Source organism: Pantherophis guttatus, chromosome 2, assembly GCF_059756535.1.
Source record: "Pantherophis guttatus breed Tessera chromosome 2, ASM5975653v1, whole genome shotgun sequence".
In the NCBI taxonomy this organism is placed as follows: Eukaryota; Metazoa; Chordata; class Lepidosauria; order Squamata; family Colubridae; genus Pantherophis; species Pantherophis guttatus.
The window spans coordinates 275,892,378-275,911,164 of NC_142064.1; the positions used below are offsets into that span (position 1 = coordinate 275,892,378).

The 18,787-nt window shown below is 44.0% G+C and overlaps 1 protein-coding gene across 1 annotated transcript; it reads left to right on the forward strand.

The window, feature by feature from the left end:
• The first annotated feature begins 5,047 nt into the window (after positions 1-5,047).
• On the forward strand, positions 5,048-17,037 carry LOC148115954 (uncharacterized). Its single transcript, XM_087884512.1, has 3 exons — positions 5,048-5,121; positions 10,127-10,248; positions 12,088-17,037. The coding sequence occupies exons 2-3, from the start codon at positions 10,131-10,133 to the stop codon at positions 13,941-13,943; spliced, it is 1,974 nt and encodes a 657-aa protein (XP_087740638.1). The 5' UTR covers positions 5,048-5,121; positions 10,127-10,130; the 3' UTR covers positions 13,944-17,037.
• Positions 17,038-18,787: the final 1,750 nt, after the last annotated feature.

An 18,787-nucleotide genomic window follows, 5' to 3' on the forward strand; every position in this document is an offset into this window, starting at 1 on the left:
TGTCTGGTTTGGCTCTGCAACCCAACAAGACAGACACAGGCTTCAGAGGATAATTAGAACTGCAGAAAAAACAGTGGCTACCATCCTGCCTTCCATTGAGGACCTGTATACTGCACGAGTCAAAAAGAGGGCTGTGAAAATATCTACAGACCCCTCACATCCTGGACACAAATTGTTTCAACTCCTACCCTCAAAACGATGCTATAGGGCACTGCACACCAGAACAAGTAGACACAAGGACAGTTTTTTTCCCTGAACGCCATCACTCTGCAAATAATTCCCTCAACACTGTCAAACTGTTTACTAAGTCTGCACTACTATTAACCTTCTCATCGGTCCTATCACCCATCTCCTCCCACTTATGACTGTATGACTGTAATTTGTTGCTGTACCCTTATGATTATATTGTTTCCTAGTAGGATTTGATTGCTTATTTGTACCCTATGACTATCATTAAGTCTTGTACCTTATGATTCTTAACGAATGTATCTTTTCTTTTTATGTACACTGAGAGGATATGCACCAAAGACAAATTCCTTGTGAGTCCAATCACGCTTGGCCAATAAAGAATTCTAATCTAATCTAATCTAAGAGGTGAGAAGGTGTAACATAGCTCAGACTGGATCTTACGTTCATCCCTTCCTGCTGGTCCTCTGTACTTTATTTAACTAAGTAAAAATAAGTTAAGATTTTAATTGACTTCTTTGCATTCTTATCATGATCGGCCTCCCCAAAAGACCATGTCCGGATGCCCTCCATGCAGTGGTGGGATTCTGCCGGTTTTAGGAGGTTTGGCGGAACTGTTTGTTCAATTGCTGGCTTGCCCCGCCCCTTGCCAATAAATAGTGGGGGCGGGGTGGGGCGAGGGGCAGGTGAGCCAGTAACTTAACAAACGGTTCAGTGTGTTTTTGTAATTTATTGGCCTCGCAACACACAGAATGGGCATAAATGTGCGGATGGTCATAAGTGCAAGGACCAGTCAGAAATGACTTTTTTCAGCCCTCTGAGTAGTCCCTATATGCATAAGGACTATTCAGAGGGCTGAAAAAGTTATTTTTGACCAGTCCTCGCACTTTTGACCAGTCCTTGAACTTACGACTGTCCTTACATTTTACGTTTTGCACCCAATCTTGTCGACGTGGTAAAGAGAAGTAGTGGTGAAATGACTGACACGGTTGTTAAGAATGCTGCAACGGGCATAAATGTGAGGATGGTCATAAGTGCGAGGACCGATCAAAAGTACAAGGACCAGTCAGAAATGACTTTTTTCAGCCCTCTGAGTAGTCCCTATGCACATAGCCACGCCCACCCAGTCACATGACCAGCTAGTCACGCCTACCCAGTCACATGACCAGCTAGCCACACCCACCCAGTCACATGACCAGCTAGCCACACTCCCAACTAAGCCACGCCCACACAACTGGTTGTTAAAAAAATTGAATCCCACCACTGCCTCCATGTATCCCTTAGGGAGGAGACTTTCTGATTTTGTATTCAGGGAACAACACTGTGGAAGTGTGTAGTGAAAGAAATGCTGAGGAAAACGGCAAAGAAATCCCGCACCACCAAAAGTGTGCTGCTGTGTCACTGGTGGGAGACCCATCTAGTGCAGTATTTCTCAACCTCCACGACTTTAAGATATGTGGACTTCATCTCCCAGAATTCCCAGCTGAATTCCCAGCTGGAATTCTGGAAGATGGAAATCCACACATCTTAAAGTGGCCAAAATTGAGAAACATTGATCTAGTCTGCAAAGACATCTTGGAGTAAAATCGGGTCAAATCCAGCAGGTTCTGACAGGTTCTGGAGAACCGGTAGTGGAAATTTTGAGCAGTTTGGAGAACCGGCAAATATCACCTCTGGCTGGCCCCAGAGTGGGGTTGGAATGGAGATTTTGCAATATCCTTCCCCCAGGAGTGGGCTGGAAATGGAGATTTTGTAGTATCCTTCCCCTGCCACACCCACCAGGCCACACCACACCCACCAAGCCACACCCACAGAACCAGTAGTAAAAAAAAATTGGATTTTACCACTGAGTATTCTCAAAGTGAATATAAAGATAAAACCAGAAACTTTTCTTACGATCACAATTGAGCCCATTTACCTTGCTAAAGGGAGACATTTGTTAAGCGAGTTGTGTCCCACTTTACGATGTTTCTCATCACGGTTGTTAAGTGAATCACTGCGGTTCTCAAATTAGTCACACACGATTATTAAATGAATCTGGTTTCCCCGTTGACTTTGCTTGTCAGAAGGTCGCAAAAGGGGATCACATGACCCAGGGACCCTGCAACCGTCATAAATGTGAGTCGGTTGTCAAGCATCTGGATCACGTGACCGTAAGGATGCTGCAATGGTCATAAGTCTGAAAAATGGTCATAAGTCACTTTTTTCAATGCCATTGTAACTTTGAACAGTCACTAAATGAACTGTTATAAGTCGAGGACTACCTGTACTTCAGAAGTGAAGGCCCTGTCAGAAGAATAATTTCTGGTCCCAACCTGAACTGAGGTTATGCAGGAATAAGTAAAAATGAAATCCAGGCAGCTGGGAGGAAAGGAGAATGATTTATTCCCAAAACCCAAGAGATTTGCCTTATGAGGGCAGCAGCAGAGAAAATGGGGTACAGAGACATTGTTTTATAAGGGGAGCTTGTCCTGGATGTGGACGTGTCTTGGTGCTGATTTTAGGGTGACCCTGGTGGTGCGTGGGCGTGTTTATGTGTTGACCCCAGAGAAAGTGTTGTGTTGTGGCCCGTACACGGCCTGTGCAGCTAGTAGCTGATTCCAACAGCGAGGAGGCTGGTGTGGTGCTGCGCCAGCAGCCTGTGCAGCTGGCACTCGAGTCAGACAATGAGGAGGCTGGAGAAGATGTGGTGCCAAGGGCGGGGATTCAGCCAGGGCCTTCAGAACCTCCAGAAGCTCCCATAAGTGAAGAGGACGAAGAGGAGGAGCCTCTTCTCGATGCACGGGCAGGCAGAGCTGCCAAAAGGCAGGAGTGGCTCCTCAGGAGGAGGTCTCCTCGAGAGTAAGGCTTGGGGCTAATTGGCCACTCCCTTAGCCTATTTAAGGAGGAACGCCGACTGAAGCAATTTGCAGGGAACAACTTTGTTCACATACCTTCGTGCCTTGTCTTGCTTATTTTATCAGCTTCCTGCAAATTGCTTCTGGGCAGTCTGCCAACCACAGTAAGCTTTCAGTATTATTCTTTGAATTCTTGGCGGCTATTAATGCAGTTAATTAACAGCAGTTGTTGTAAAAAACTGGTTTATTTAATAAACTAAGATTTGAACAGACTTTGTGTGTGCTGCGTTCTTTGGGGTCCGTAGCTGGGGCAGTACAGGCTGATTAAATTAAGTGATGTGGATTGAGTCCAGTAGTGGGTTTCAAATCCCGGCACTACCGGTTTGCTATTGGGAGCGCATGGGCGCGCGGGCTCGCTTCACGAGTGCACGGCACTTCTGCACATGCGCAGAAGGTTCTGTGTGTGCACAGAGCGTTTTTGATGACGTCTGGGTGGGTGGGCGGAGCCTCCCGCCACTGTTTCTCTTCGGTTGAATCGGGAGTGTCATGTTGATATTGCGTTTTGTGTGTTTGCTTGTGCGTGTTTATCATTCGAAATAAATGTTTAATTAATTCTTCCACTTGAGTAAGTTTAAAAGATTTCAGAGTTACTGTAAATCAGCAACTTTGTGGAGACCGGACGTGGATCAGTTAACATATGATTCCCTTTACGATATTTCTAACGCAGTTGTAACGTTTATAGATTCTTCCCACAGTCCCCAGCAGGGGTGGTTCGACGTCAAAGAAACCTATTATCTCTTATTACAGGAGAGAACCCCACTGAAGTCAATTAGGCTTACATCATACGATTATATTACTTAGTTATTTGTATGTAGACTGAGAGCTTCTGCACCGGAGACAAATTCCTTGGGTCCAATCAGACTTGATCAATAAATAATTCTGTGCTGTGCTTTTGTTCTGTTCTGTTCTTAATTCTTTCTATTCTCAATTCTATTGTTGTATTCTTTATTCTATTCCTTTCTATTTATTCTTCTACTCTATCCTGTTTTTATTATATTATATTCTTAATTCTATCCTATGCTATTCTTTATTCTATTCTATTCTATTCTATTCTATTCTATTCTATTCTATTCTATTCTATTCTATTCTATTCTATTCTACTCTAATTCATTATCCTATCCTATCCTATCCTATCCTATCCTATCCTATCCTATCCTATCCTATCCATCACGTCTTGACAATCGCTAGGCTGCATTGTACAATACCTAAACTCAGTCTTCCCCCCTTTTTCATGCGGGAAATACGGCAGAGATTCAAAAAATCTACCTAGCGGCCACCAGTTTCCAAGCTCCCGAACTTTCAATCTACAGAATTTTATTTATTGTTTTATTGGGGGGGGGTTTCCTTCTCGGCTAAGGAGCCAAATCACTGTTCTTCAACCTTGCGTGCGTTCACCCCGTCCAAACTGATCCATGTTTTTTTTCCTTTCTTTCTTTTTCTTTCTTTCTTTCTTTCTTTCTTTCTTTCTTTCTTTCTTTTTCTTTCTTCCTTTTTCTTTCTTTCTTTCTCTCTCTTTCTTTTTCTTCCTTCTTTCCTTTTTTCTTTCTTTCTCTCTCTCTTCTTTCTTTCATTTCTTTCTTTCTCTTTCTCTTTCTTTCTTTTTCTTCCTTCCTTTTTCTTTCTTTCTCTCTCTCTCTTTCTTTTCTTTCATTTCTTTCTTTCATTCATTTCTTTTTCTTTCTCTCTCTCCTTCTCGCTCTCTTTCTTTTTCTTTCTTCCTTTCTTCCTTTTTTCTTTCTCTTTCTCTCTCTCTCGGTCTCCCTCCCTCCCTCCCTTTCTTCCTCCAGAAGGGAAGAGTGTTGCTAGCTCTCCTCCTCCAAGGGTTAAAAAGAGTGAATAAAACAGTCCTAGAATGGCATTTGGGGGGGAGGCGGGAGGGGGGGGAGACAGGGGAAAACCCATTTCCGGTTGTATCCTCCTTCTTCTTCTCTTCCCCCCCTCTTCTGCCCCCCCCCACTCCCGGCTTTGCTTTTCTATGGAAGCTGAGCAGTTCTGGAGAGAGTAGCATTCAGGAGTGCAGCTGCTGTCCCCATAGCTGGTAAGTTGTGGGGACCTTGGGCTTGGCTGGAGAAAGGAAAGCAGAAGGGAGCTTGCAATGCAAAAGCCCAGCCAGCCCAGAGAAGGGTGAGAAATGAAAAGGCAGAGGGGGAGGGAAGAGTCCACGCCCCCCCTCCCCACGCCTTTTTGCAATAAATCCATCCCAGGCTCCTCCTCCTTTATGCAAAACTCACTGGGGTTTTTGTCTTGAGAAGGGATTTTCCTTATCAAACGTGCAAAGCTGCAGGCTGGGCTCTCTGCTCCTTTAAAAGCGTGGGAAGCCCTTCCCCACCCCAATATTTTGGGAACTATTAAAAAAAAAGGCAGAATATTATATTGGAGGATACAATGGCTATATGGATATATTCATAAATGGATATATTCCTAAAAAATGAATATAATTGAAATGGAGAAACATGTTTTTAGAGGCAGGAAGCAGCCCCCCCCCAGTCTTTTTTAATAGCCCACAGCAGGTTGCCAGCGCTTAAGGAGATTAAAGAGTTTATTGAAAGAGGAAGCCACCTATCCAGATGGCTCCATTCATAAGTAAAGCAAATTGGGCAGAAATCCGCTCAAGACAGGATATTTCGAAACACCTTGGAGGAAAGTTTTGACAGCGAACGACATGCCTTGGCTTGGCTTGGTGGATGTGGTGTGGCTTGGTGGGTGTGGCAGGGGAAGGATACTGCGAAATCTCCATTCCCACCCCACTCCAGGGGAAGGATACTGCAAAATCCCCATTCCCTCCCCACTCCAGGGGAAGGATATTGCAAAATGTCCATTCCCACCCCACTCTGGGGCCACCCAGTGGTGGCATTTGCCAGTTCTCCAAACTACTCAAAATTTCCATTACCGATTCTCCAGAACCTGTCAGAACCTGCTGAGTAGCACCCCTGTTCCTCGTCCATCTTACAGATGTTAAATTTCTTGGTGATCTCCCCTCAGAGTCCTAACCAGAGCCAAGCCTGTTTATTTATTTATTTATTTTATTTTATTAAACTTGTATGCCGCCCTCTCTCCCAAAGGACTCAGGGTGGCTCACAACAATAAAAACACATAAAATTCAGTATTCAAATATAAAAACCAATACAATCCCCTTTAAAAACCCCTTCAGTCTAATCCGGCCAGGCCAAATAGCCATGTTTTGAGGTCACGGCGGAAAGAGCGAAGGTCAGGGGCCATCCGGAGTTCCAGGGGAAGCTGATTCCACAGAGTAGGCGCGCCCACAGAGAAGGCCCGCTCCCTGGGAGTCGCCAGCCGACACTGTCTGGCCGACGGGTCCCCAAGGAGGCCCTCCCTGTGAGAGCGCAGCGGGCGATGGGGAGCTGTCGCTGGCCGCGGATGGTCCTCCAGGTACCCCGGGCCTAAGCCATGTAGGGCTTTATAGGTAATTACCAGCCTTGTGAACTAAGTTCTATAAATTTTTACTACCGGTTCTGTGGGCGTGGCTTGTTTTATGGGCGTGGCTTGATGGTCATGTGACAATTATTTAGGATTTAGCAAGGTACTGGTCTACCAGGCTTTTAACTGCTTGCAGAGCTGTACCGGTCTACCCATTTATTTTTGCAGGCACTGGTCTACCCATGTATTTTTGCAGGCACTGGTCTACCCATGTATTTTTGCAGGCACTGGTCTACCCATGTATTTTTGCAGGCACTGATCTACTCATGTATTTTTGCAGGCACTGATCTACTCATGTATTTTTGCAGGCACTGGTCTACTCATTTGTTTTCTTTTAACACTGATCAGCTGTAGGGCGGCCCTTTGAAGCCCCATGGCAAGAGTTTAAACAGGTGGGACTCAGGAGGCAGCAATAGATTGGGGGTGGGGCCAAATAAAAGGTAAGAATAACACGGGGGTGGGCGGGGGGGCAGAACCGGTTTGGTGACGTCATATCTAAGGTGACCAGATTTTAACATTGGTAAAGAGGGACATTGTGGGCGTGGCTTATTTTGTGGGCGTGGCTAGCTGGTCATGTGACTGGGTGGGCGTGGCTAGCTGGTCATGTGACCGGGTGGCCATGGCTATGTGTATAGGGTAAGGTGAACAGATTTTAACATTGGTAAGAGGGACACCATTGTGGGCGTGGCTTATTGTGTGGGCGTGGCTTGGAGGCCATGTGACTGGGTGGGCGTGGCTAGCTGGTCATGTGACCGGGTGGCCATGGCTATGTGTATAGGGACTACTCAGAGGGCTGGAAAGTCATTTCTGACAGGTCCTCACACTTTTGACTGGTCCTCACACTTATGACCATCCTCACATTTATGCCCGTGCAGCATTCTTAACAACCATGTCACTCATTTCACAACTGCTTCTCTTCACCATGGTGACAAGATAGGGCAAAAACGTAAAATGTGAGGACAGTCGTAAGTTTGAGGACTGGTCAAAAATGCGAGGACCAGTCAAAAATAACTTTTTCAGCCCTCTGAGTAGTCCATATGCACAAAAGGACTAACCAGAGGGCTGAAAAAAGTCATTTCTGACAGGTCCTCACACTTTTGACTGGTCCTCACACTTATGACCATCCTCACATTTATGCCCGTGCAGCATTCTTAACAACCATGTCACTCATTTCACAACTACTTCTCTTCACCATGGTGATAAGATAGGGAAAAAAACGTAAAATGTGAAGACAGTCGTAAGTTCGAGAACTGGTCAAAAGTGCGAGGACCAGTCAAAAATAACTTTTTCAGCCCTCTGAGTAGTCCATATGCACAAAAGGACTAACCAGAGGGCTGAAAAAAGTCATTTCTGACAGGTCCTCGCACTTTTGACTGGTCCTCACACTTATGACCATCCTCACATTTATGCCCGTGCAGTATTCTTAACAACCATGTCACTCATTTCACAACTGCTTCTCTTCACCATGGTGACAAGATAGGGCAAAAAACGTAAAATGTGAGGACAGTCGTAAGTTCGAGGACTGGTCAAAAGTGCAAGGACCAGTCAAAAATAACTTTTTCAGCCGTCTGAGTAGTCCATATGCACAAAAGGACTAACCAGAGGGCTGAAAAAAGTCATTTCTGACAGGTCCTCACACTTTTGACTGGTCCTCACACTTATAACCATCCTCACATTTATGCCCGTGCAGCATTCTTAACAACCACGTCACTCATTTCACAACTGCTTCTCTTCACCATGATGACAAGATAGGGCAAAAATGTAAAATGTGAGGACAGTCGTAAGTTCGAGGACTGGTCAAAAGTGCGAGGACCAGTCAAAAATAACTTTTTCAGCCCTCTGAGTAGTCCATATGCATAAAAGGATACAGCAATAGAGAGGGATGAAGGAAGGGAAGGGAAATTAGAGTAGGAGTGACGGTTAAGAGAGGGAGGAAGAGAGGAGGAGAAGGAGAAAGGAAGAGGAAGTAGGGAGGAGAAGAAGGGGGGGAAGAGAAAGTAAGAAGGAAAGAAAAGAGAGAGGTGGTAGGTTTGAGGAGAAAGATTGCTGTACAATAAAAAAGATGAAAGGGAAGAAAGCCAACCCCAAACAAATATAAAGATATTAAGATAAAGAATGAATTGTTAAACTTTAAAGAATAAAAGAGAACAAATATGAATAAATAGCAATAATTAGAAACACACATACATACAATGTATTTTCTTTGAACAGAATATTTGGCTGGTTCACAAATTTAAACAGTGTTTAGTCATTTCAATTAAATTTACAATTTCTATATTTCCTTTTTGCCATATTTATTCCTCATCTATTTTTTTAAAAAAACAATATTACCCTTCATCCTCATCTCTAATCTTAATCAAATTCAATTTTTCCCTTCTATTCTATTTTATACCCCTTCCCATTGTCATCTATTTTTATATCCATCCTCACATTGGTTAATTATGTAATTATGTAATACAGTTGTTTAATACAAATTCAACATTTTAATATAAATCAATTAGTTATATAACTATCTTTTTTGTATATTAATCAATATGAACATGAATGTTCCAATTATTTCCATGCAATCCAATTTCTTACAAATCAATTAATTATACTTACCAATAATAATAAACCAAATAATTTCCCCCATATATTCCTCCAAACCACAACTTAACCATTTCTGCTTTCAACACAGTATACAATTAATAATATCTCAATTATTACAATTCCGTAGTTAAAAAGAGCTTTTTTTTCTTTTGTGTTTTAAAATCTTGAACTCTCCTCTTTTGCCCTAAATAATTTTCCATTGTTTGCACTTACCTTTTTTGGTGAGGAAAAGGAAAATAAATCTGCTGCCTAATTTTCCAACGTTGCAAGCAAACCGCAAAGCCAACAGCCTGTTTTACTTTCAGTTTCGTTTTGAGCTTGGTTTGCACAAAGAGGAAAAAAAAACTGAGCAATTTAGCAAGAGCAGAGCCCTGTGCAAATCAGCTGAGAGGGGGAAGCCGAGCTAATTAACGTAGGGCGGCCCTTTGAAGCCCCGCGGCAAGAGTTTAAACAGGTTTTTTCCCTCTAGCCATCAGCGGGGATTCAGGAGGCAGCCGGGAACCAGGAGGCAGAATGAAAAATCGGGACTTTTTTAAAACGCCATGGGACGCGGGACAAATTGCTCAAAAGTGGGACTGTCCCGCCAAAAACGGGACGTCTGGTCACCTTAGTCATATCATCACTGCTACCGGCTCGGGAGAACCGGGCCGAACCGGGAGGAACCCACCACTGATGGGTTTCCTACAACTGCATGTGGATTTATTCGATGTCTGCTCACCTTCTGGATATCTATACATTCAAGATATATTGAAGTCGAGCTCAACTGGCTTTTAATGAAAGAGGTGTCATCACATCCATCTTAATAAATGTTTGTCAACTTGATCCATCTTGATTAAATAACTGTAGGTTTCCTAAGGACAAGCTACTGTAGATATATCTCCATACAACTCTCCATACAACTTATTTGCAGATAATTTTTTGTTTCTTTTCAGACTTGCCAGATATATTGCTTAGTGAGTGATCTCTTCATTCCAGATGCCCAATTCACTTTCTTTCTGGGTTTCCAAACGTTACAGGAACATGGAAGCTTCTGCCGTGGACCCATTTCAAACAGAAGGCCTTGTCTCACAGGAAAGTCACGTAGCTTCAGCTGGAAGGACCTACAATAGTGTCCACTTCCAGAATGTGGCTGAGGAACGTAAGTATTCCAAGTGGGAGAGAAAAGATGTGCTAATAAAAGCAGGAGAGGGGGGAAAAAAGGGATAGAAATGCCAGAGGGACAAGGAAGAAAAATCATAATATAATAAGAACATACCGGATCAGATCCTTAGCTTATCTAGTCTGGCAATCTATTGTGACACTTACAACCAATTGCATAAGGAAGCCTACTGGTCTCCCAGCATATGGTTTTTCAGAGGCCGTCACGCTCTCATCACAACTAAGAGTCATTGATCCCAGTGGCTTCCGTAAATTGGCTCACCTCTTGTTTGAAGCCGGCCAATCGGAGAGCCGGCTACACGTTTCGTGGTCGCAAATTTGAATTGTTGAATTTCAAAGTTGAATTGTGTATGGTGCTAAAAAATCCTTCCTGTTGTCTGTCATGATTTTTTCAAGATTCAATTTCATTGGGTGGCCTTTGGTTCTAGTATTTTGGGAAGGAGAAAACGTTCGCCTTTTTTACAGTGGATACACACTGTGTGGACACCTTGAACTGTTTACCAGTGGGAGATTATCTAATATGTCTGTCTGTCTGTCTGTCTGTCTGTCTGTCTGTCTGTCTGTCTGTCCATCCACTCACCCACCCACCTCATCTCATCTATCTATCTATCTATCTATCTATCTATCTATCTATCTATCTATCATCCATCCATCCATCCATCCATATCATCTCTCTCTCATCTATCTACCTATCTACCTACCTACTTACCTACCTACCTACCCATCCATCCATCCATCCATCCATCCATCTATCCATCCCTCTATCTTATTTTTATTTATTTATTGGTATCCTGCCTTTATTATTTTTACAAATAAATCAAGGTGGCAACTATGTCCAACACAACTGCCTCCTATTTTCCCCACAACAACAACCTTATAGGGTGGGGTGGGCTGAGAGAAAGTGACTGGCCCAAAGTCGCCCAGCTGCCTTCATGGCTAAGGAGGGGCTTGAACTCACATTCTCCTGCTTTCTAGCCTGATGCCTAAGTCACAAGACCAAATTGGCTGTCAAAACCTGTTTTATACTCTTAAATTTCCTTGTGCTGCCCCTTATATACCCTTCAAGTCAGGGGTGAAATGCTCCCGGTTTGGACCGGATCGCCCGATCCGGTAGCGATGGAGGCGGGTGGTTCGGAGAACCGGTAGGAAAAAACACCCTGCCCCCCCCCACCCAATGCCCAGCTGAGCCGTGCAATCATCAGAGGCTTTTTTTTAATTTTTAAAAGCATTTTTTCTACAACCTCTTTGGCTGAAAAAAATGTTTTTAAGAGTTAAAAAAAAAAGCCTCTGATGATCACGCGGGTCAGCTGGGATCATCAGAGGCTTTAAAAAAAAAGAAAGCCTCTGCCGATCAGGCAAGTCAGCTGGCATCGTCAGAGGCTTTAAAAGCATTTTTTTTACAACCTCTTCAGTCAAAGAAGTTGTAGAAAAAATGGTTTTAAAAGTAAAAAAAAAAAAGTTGGCCACGCCCACTCAGTCATATTACACCCCCCCCACCAAGCCACGCCCACAGAACCGGTAGTAACAAATTTTACATTTCACCACTGCTTCAAGTGGTTGAGCCAACTTCAGATCCAGAAATCAGGGCCTTTGTAGAATACTGGGTTGTTTATAAAGAAAGTTTCCTAATTATTTGAGAATATACACTTTCAAAGAAACTAGTCAGGCCAGAAGCTGGGATGGAGTTTTTGCCAAGCAAATGCCAACTCATTTCTAGTATTAATCAATTGGACAGAAGGTTGTTCCTTTAAATATTTTTCCAGATAGGGTGGAGAGTTAATGGATTTTGACTTACATCAGATTTTTCTCTTCATTTCAGATGGGCAGGTGTGGATCAGAAGAAATGATGGAGAGGTGTCACAATCTGTGCCGGAGAACAGTTACACGTGCCAAGATGCAGAAGACACTTTTGGAAATTCAGGGGCCATGAAGGAAAATGGAAACCTGATTGGTGAAAGGCACGAATCCTTTGCTAATTTGGACATTGGCTTCCATGAAATTTCAGTCCACCCAGACCTTCCGAAAGAAGGAAACAACCACAAGGCTTCTTCATGTGTAGAAAATTGGGATGAAACGTCGGATAGGAACCTACACTGGAAAACCCACCCGGGAGAGAAGCCGTTTCAATGTCTTGAATGCGGGAAGAGTTTTAGTAGGAGCTCCGAACTGATTAGGCATAAAAGGGTTCATACGGGAGAGAAACCCTATGGATGCCCCGAGTGCGGAAAGAGTTTTAGTCAAAGCAGAAACCTTACTTCCCATCAAAGGAGCCACACGGGAGAGAAACCTTACAAATGCTTAGAATGCGGGAAGTGTTTCGGTAACAGCGGCATTCTCACTTCCCACCAGAGAAGCCACACCGGGGAGAAACCCTATCAATGTTTAGAGTGCGGGAAGTGCTTCAGTCAAAGTGGCATTCTCACGGCGCACCAAGCAATGCACACGGGGCAAAAGCCGTTTCCGTGCCTGGAGTGCGGGAAGAGGTTTCGCCAGCTCATACACCTTACCTCTCACGAGAGGATCCACACGGGAGAGAAACCCTTTCGGTGCCCGGAGTGCGGGAAGAGTTTCCGTCAACATATACATCTGACTTCTCATCAAAGAACCCACACGGGAGAGAAACCCTTTCGGTGCCAAGAATGCGGGAAGAGCTTCAGCCAGAGTTCACACCTGATTCGGCACGAAAGAACCCACACGGGAGAGAAACCGTTTCAATGCCTCTTGTGCGAAAAGAACTTCGGTCACAGCTCCGAACTGGTTCGACACGAAAGAACTCACACGGGGGAGAAGCCCTTTAAATGTCCCGAGTGCGAGAAAAGCTTCAGCCGCAGCTCTGAACTTATTCGGCATAAAAGAATCCACACCGGGGAGAAACCCTATAAATGCTTGGAATGCGACAAGAGCTTCATCGATAGCACAAACCTTATTAGACACCAGATAAGCCACACGGGGGAGAAACCGTACAAGTGTCCAGAGTGTGGGAAATGTTTCAGTCAGAGCAGAAGCCTGACAGCGCATCGACGGATTCACACGGGCGAGAAACCCTTTAAATGCCAGGAGTGTGGGAAATGTTTCAGTCAGAGTGGGATCCTTACTGCACATCAAGGCATGCACACGGGACAGAAACCTTTTAAATGCCTGGAGTGCGGGAAGCGGTTTCGTCAGCACATCCACCTGACCTCCCACCGAAGAATCCATACGGGTGAGAAGCCGTTTAAATGCCCAGATTGCGGAAGGAGCTTCCGTCAACACATACACCTCACCTCTCACAAAAGGATTCACACGGGGGAGAAACCTTTCCAGTGCCAGGAATGTGGCAAGTGTTTTAGTCACAACTCCATCCTTATTTCTCACGTGAGAACCCACACCGGAGACAAACCGTACAAATGCTTGGAGTGTGGAAAAAGCTTCACTTGGAGCACCCTCCTGATTAGACACGAACGAACTCACACGGGGGAGAAACCCTTTAAATGCCAAGAGTGTGACAAGGGCTTTAGTGAGAGCTCACTTCTTAGCAAGCACCAGCGGCGTCACGCTGGGGAAAAACCCTTCAAATGTTTGGAGTGTGGAAAGAACTTTTTTTCCAGCACACTTCTTATTCGACATCAGAGGACTCACACAGGGGGGAAACCGCTGAATATTTGGAGTGTGGGAAACACATCAGGAATTGTTTGAGACAAAAGAATTTGAAGAGGAGAAAATTCTTAGCCGTGATCAGAATGGGACAAAAGTTGTCATGCCTTAAGTCCAGCAATTATTTACCAAAAATTTGCAGAGTAAGGCACCGTAATTATTCTTTTCATGGAATAAGGGTTTTTCTCTTAGTACCGTATCTCATCAGGAAATTCCAAGGGGCAATGTGAAACAGAAGTGCACAAAGCAAGGCAGGATAGCCATATATTTTTCGAAAACTAAACCATCGTAAATCCATCGTCTTGTCTCAGTGCTCTTGACTTCCTTGAGAAGCATGAAATTGAAGAAATCCACTAATTTAATGTTTATGGTTTAAGTACGTTTCTTAGTCACTTCAGCGAAGATTCATTTGGTCAGTATTTTTCAATCTTAACAACTTTAAGATGTCTGGAGTCCAACTCCCAGAATTAGCCAAACTGGGGAATTCTGGGGGTTGGAGTTGTTGGAAGAAAAATTCCAGGTCCAGTTCCAAGCTGGGAATAAAATGGAGGCTGACTGGAAAGAAAGTTGGTTTATTGATGAACAGAACCACCAACATGTGATACTGGGACAGCTGACAAAATGGAGTTGAGAATGGGTGGGTTTTATATCTTCTGTATTCCTATGGGGTCATGTAGGGGTCATGGCTGGCTCTAGAGGCAAAAGGGAAAATGCAAATCCTAGGTGTTTGTCTGAGCTAATTTTGTCAGCCTTTGACTTGATTGTGTTGCTTATCTGAAGTTTCTGCCTGACCCAGTCTTCCTGAATGGATTACCAAATCTGCATTTCTAAAAGCTGGCTTTCTCAGTTTCTGCTTCGGGAAGGGAAACTGGTGCTGGTTTCTGCCTCCCTTAACATTTTTTTCCCCATTTCTCCTTTAGGGGAAATATTCTATTCTGCCTTTTTAATATTCCCCAAGATATTTCATTCTTCAAGGGGCAGGAGCTTCCCACAGAGTCCAGATGTCAGGGTTCCGACAGATACCCTAATTAATTCATGAACCTCGAGCCAAGTTTCAAAAGAAATCCAGTTATTTATTAGGAGCAACATGTTGGCACGTATCCAAGTGGAGTCAGCTCTGCCCCACGTAATTTACGGCCCCACTATGACCCTGTTTCCCCCCTCCTCCCTGGGTGTGTCATAAATCACATTCTCCAACGGAGCACTTTCACAGGCTGTAGAAAACATGCCCCTCCGGCTGGCTCTGGTAACCTGGGATACAATCTGAAGAAAGGTATGCGTGGAATGTGCTTCTGGTTGTGGCAGCCGGTTGTGATCCATCAGTTCTCCCCCCCTCTTGCCTATGGCAACTCGAGAGCAGGCCTGGAATGCTTTACGAGTTGACATCAGACATCTTAAAGTTGTTAGAGTGAACATGTGTGATTCAACATTTTTCTGCACTGCTTCTCTTTGTACGGGGGAAGTCACTCCTCGGCATTTCTGTTTATTTTCCTGTATTTCAAATTCATTTCGAAAAGTATAAGGACGGCGGCTCCCAACCTTTTGGGCACCAGGGACCGATTCTGCGGAGAGAGGATTTCCGCAGACCAGAGGGGGCACGGTTACATGTGCTGCCTGCATCTCATGGATGGGGCTTCATTTGTTTTGCGCGGACCGGTTTCTGGCATGCTGCGGACTGGGACCAATCCACGGACCAGGAGTTGGGGACCCCTGTGTTGGAAGAAATGTCCATCTGGGTTCAGTTCCAAGTGGGGAGAAAGACACTGGAAACATGGAAGCTGTTTGGAAAGATGGTTTTAATGGTGGACAGGACCACATGGTTTGAGATCCTGGGCAATCGAGCACATGGGTGAGAGAGAAAGAGAGAGATTTATACCCTCTCTTGGGCTTTGAACTTGCTTCCTGTTTCTGTGAAAGAAATGTATTCTGATTGGTTGTCAGTCTCCCATGGGGCCATGCAGGGGGAGTTTGTAGGTTGTCTTGAGTCCCAGACTTGGTTGAATCTTGCTGGGTGATGTAATGAAGGGACTTTGGGCAATTCCTATTATGGCTTAATGGCTTTGTCCCGGTTTGGATCTTGAGTGAGGGCTAATCCTATCATGTCCTGAGGGTGAAGGTCTTTTGTTTTGTAGATAAGCTGGCCCAGCCTTTTGTCTTGTTGATAGGTTGGCACCAGTCTTTCTCGGGCTATTAACAAAGGTGGGGGCTGCTTTCCAAGAGCATATTTCTCCTTTTCTCAACCAAGGAGGTATAATATTCTGCCTTTTTAATATTTCCTAGAATATTTCATTCTTCTAGGAGAGGGGTGGGTGCTAACTTTCGACACCTGTATTAGGCAATACTCAAGGGCCTAGTTGCTGTTCATGTCCTAAAATGGGAAAGCAATGTTCATTTGTCAAAGCAAAAGGACCACTACATTTAATGTAAGCCAAACTTTTTCTACGTAGGAAATAACTTATATTGCATGCTTAAGTGTTGTGAAGGCTGCTCATAAGCTAAGTCCCAGATAGCTAAGGCTTAAACATAGGTTTTGTGGGAATAGGGAGGTTGCACCAATAGAGAAGTCATGAGAACATATGTTGCAATGACAACAAATATATATAAAAAAGGGAAACTATTGTCATGGTAGCACCAGTGACAAAGTTAGAGACCGCCATTTTTGGTCTTTTTCCAAGAAGAGCGTAACTCTATCCATCTGACATTACTGCCATTTTGCATAATAGCACCAAGGATCCTTAACATTGCTCATCTGTCATCAACATTTGAAACTATTTGAACTAAGGCAGGAAAATGTTGACAAGTAGTCCTTGACTTACAACAGTCCATTTAGTGACCGTTCGAAATTACAATGGCACTGAAAAAAGTGACTTAGGATGGTTTTTCACACTTACGACTGTTGTAGCATCCTCATGGTCACATGATCTAAACTTGGCAACTGACTCATTGTCAGGGTTCCAAGGAACACCCCCCAAAAAAGAAAGCTCTGAGGCCTGAAGTTCCTCAAAGTTCCAATTTATTGTCATGATGTCATGTTGGCACATCTGGGAAAACCAGTGTATTGTGAGCCGCCCTGGGTCTTCAGAGAGGGGCAGCATATAAATTGAATGAATAAATTAAATAAATAAATAAACCCGAATCTGAAAGCTTCCAGGTTTTCCACACCCAGCTGACAGTTCACAGCCCTGCCCCACACCCACAAGTTCATCACATTGTCCAATCAACTCTTCATACTCAACTGGATACAATCTTCAGGCAATCTCCATCAGACGCAGGCAAAAGTCCTTGAATACGGAATGTTGTTATGACTTTCTACCGCTCCAACAACAACCCCCGCCCAACTTCCCCAGCTAAAATGAGCCGAGGTGGCGCAGTGGTTAGAGTGCAGTACTGCAGCTACTTCAGCTGACTGCTAGTTCAGCAGATCAGCGGATCAAATCTCACCGGCTCAAGGTTGACTCAGCCTTCCATCCTTCCGAGGTGGGTAAAATGAGGACCCAGATTGTTTGGGGCAATATGCTATTTAGTATACTGTCTTTGGTGTAAGCCGCCCAGAGTCCTCAGAGAGTGGGCGGCATAGAAATATGAATAATAATAATAAAAAAATAATAAAAAAATAATAAAAATATGTGGCCGTTAAGAAGCAAAACAGGAAATTGTCTTCCAAAACTGACACTCATGTTTCTGACGGTTGCTGTGTCCCAGGTTCATGTGATCACCTTCTGACAAGCCAAGTCAATGGGGGAGCCAGATTCACTTAACAACGGAGTTACTAACTGAACAACAGTGGAGATTCAATTAACAATTGTGGCAAGAAAGGTCGCAAAATGGGGGAAAACTCACTCAGCAAATGTTTCACTTAGTTTAACTGTGGCAAGTCACTTAACAACTGTGGCAATAAAAGGTTGCTGAAATGGGACAACATTTGCTATATTTGCTGCCTTGCATAGTGGCAAAAATGTTGGGTTCAGTTGAGGTTGTAAGTCGAGGACAACTTTTCATTATTTTTTAACTTTTGTATTTATGTGTTTTATTTTGTGCCTGTTCACCGCCTGAGTCCTTCGGGAGTAGGGCGGTATACAAATTTAATAAAATGAAATAAAATGAAATTATTCCCAGATAGGAAACTTCATCTCAAAAAGGAGCATTTTGAGGGGGAACAAAGCTGTAAAGCTTCTCCTGGTCACAGAAATGTACCTAGATAAGTCAGCAGCTGATGATTACCTCAGAAAATTTCGTATTTTTCAGTCGAGGAAACCAAGCCAATTTTATTTGATTTAATGAGAAATAGGTTTACACGTACCGTATTTTTCGGAGTATAAGACGCACCTTTTTCCCCCAAAAAAGAGGGTGAAAATCTGGGTGCGTCTTATACTCTGAATGTAGCCCCACCCAGTTTCTCAAATGGAGGTTTCAGAGGTTGAAAAAAAGCATCAGAAACGAAGCTTCAGAAAAGAAGCCCCCAAACAGAGCTTCAGAAAAAAAGCCCCCAAACAGAGGGGGCTTCAGAGGCTTTTTTTCTGAAGCTCTGTTTCAAAGGCTTTCAGAGAGAAAAAAAAGCAAGGCACAGAGCTCACAACCAAGGAACCTGTTGCTAAAATTCACCTCTGGGAACAGCTGATTGGGGGTATTCCGGGAGGCCGATCCACCTGTCAATCAGCTTTTTTCTTATTTTCCTCCGCAAAAACTAAGGTGCGTCTTATCCTCCAAAAAATACGGTATGTTGAGTTATCCCTCGGAAAGCCATGAGTTTGCCAAAGGAAGGTCAAATCATGCTCTCTTCTGGCATCCCCCACGCTTTTGTGACACTGTCAGGGCTGCCACCGATCAATCCCTAGGAAAGAAAACCCTTGACTCCATAGATTCAGAGAAAAGGTACTTTTTCTGGG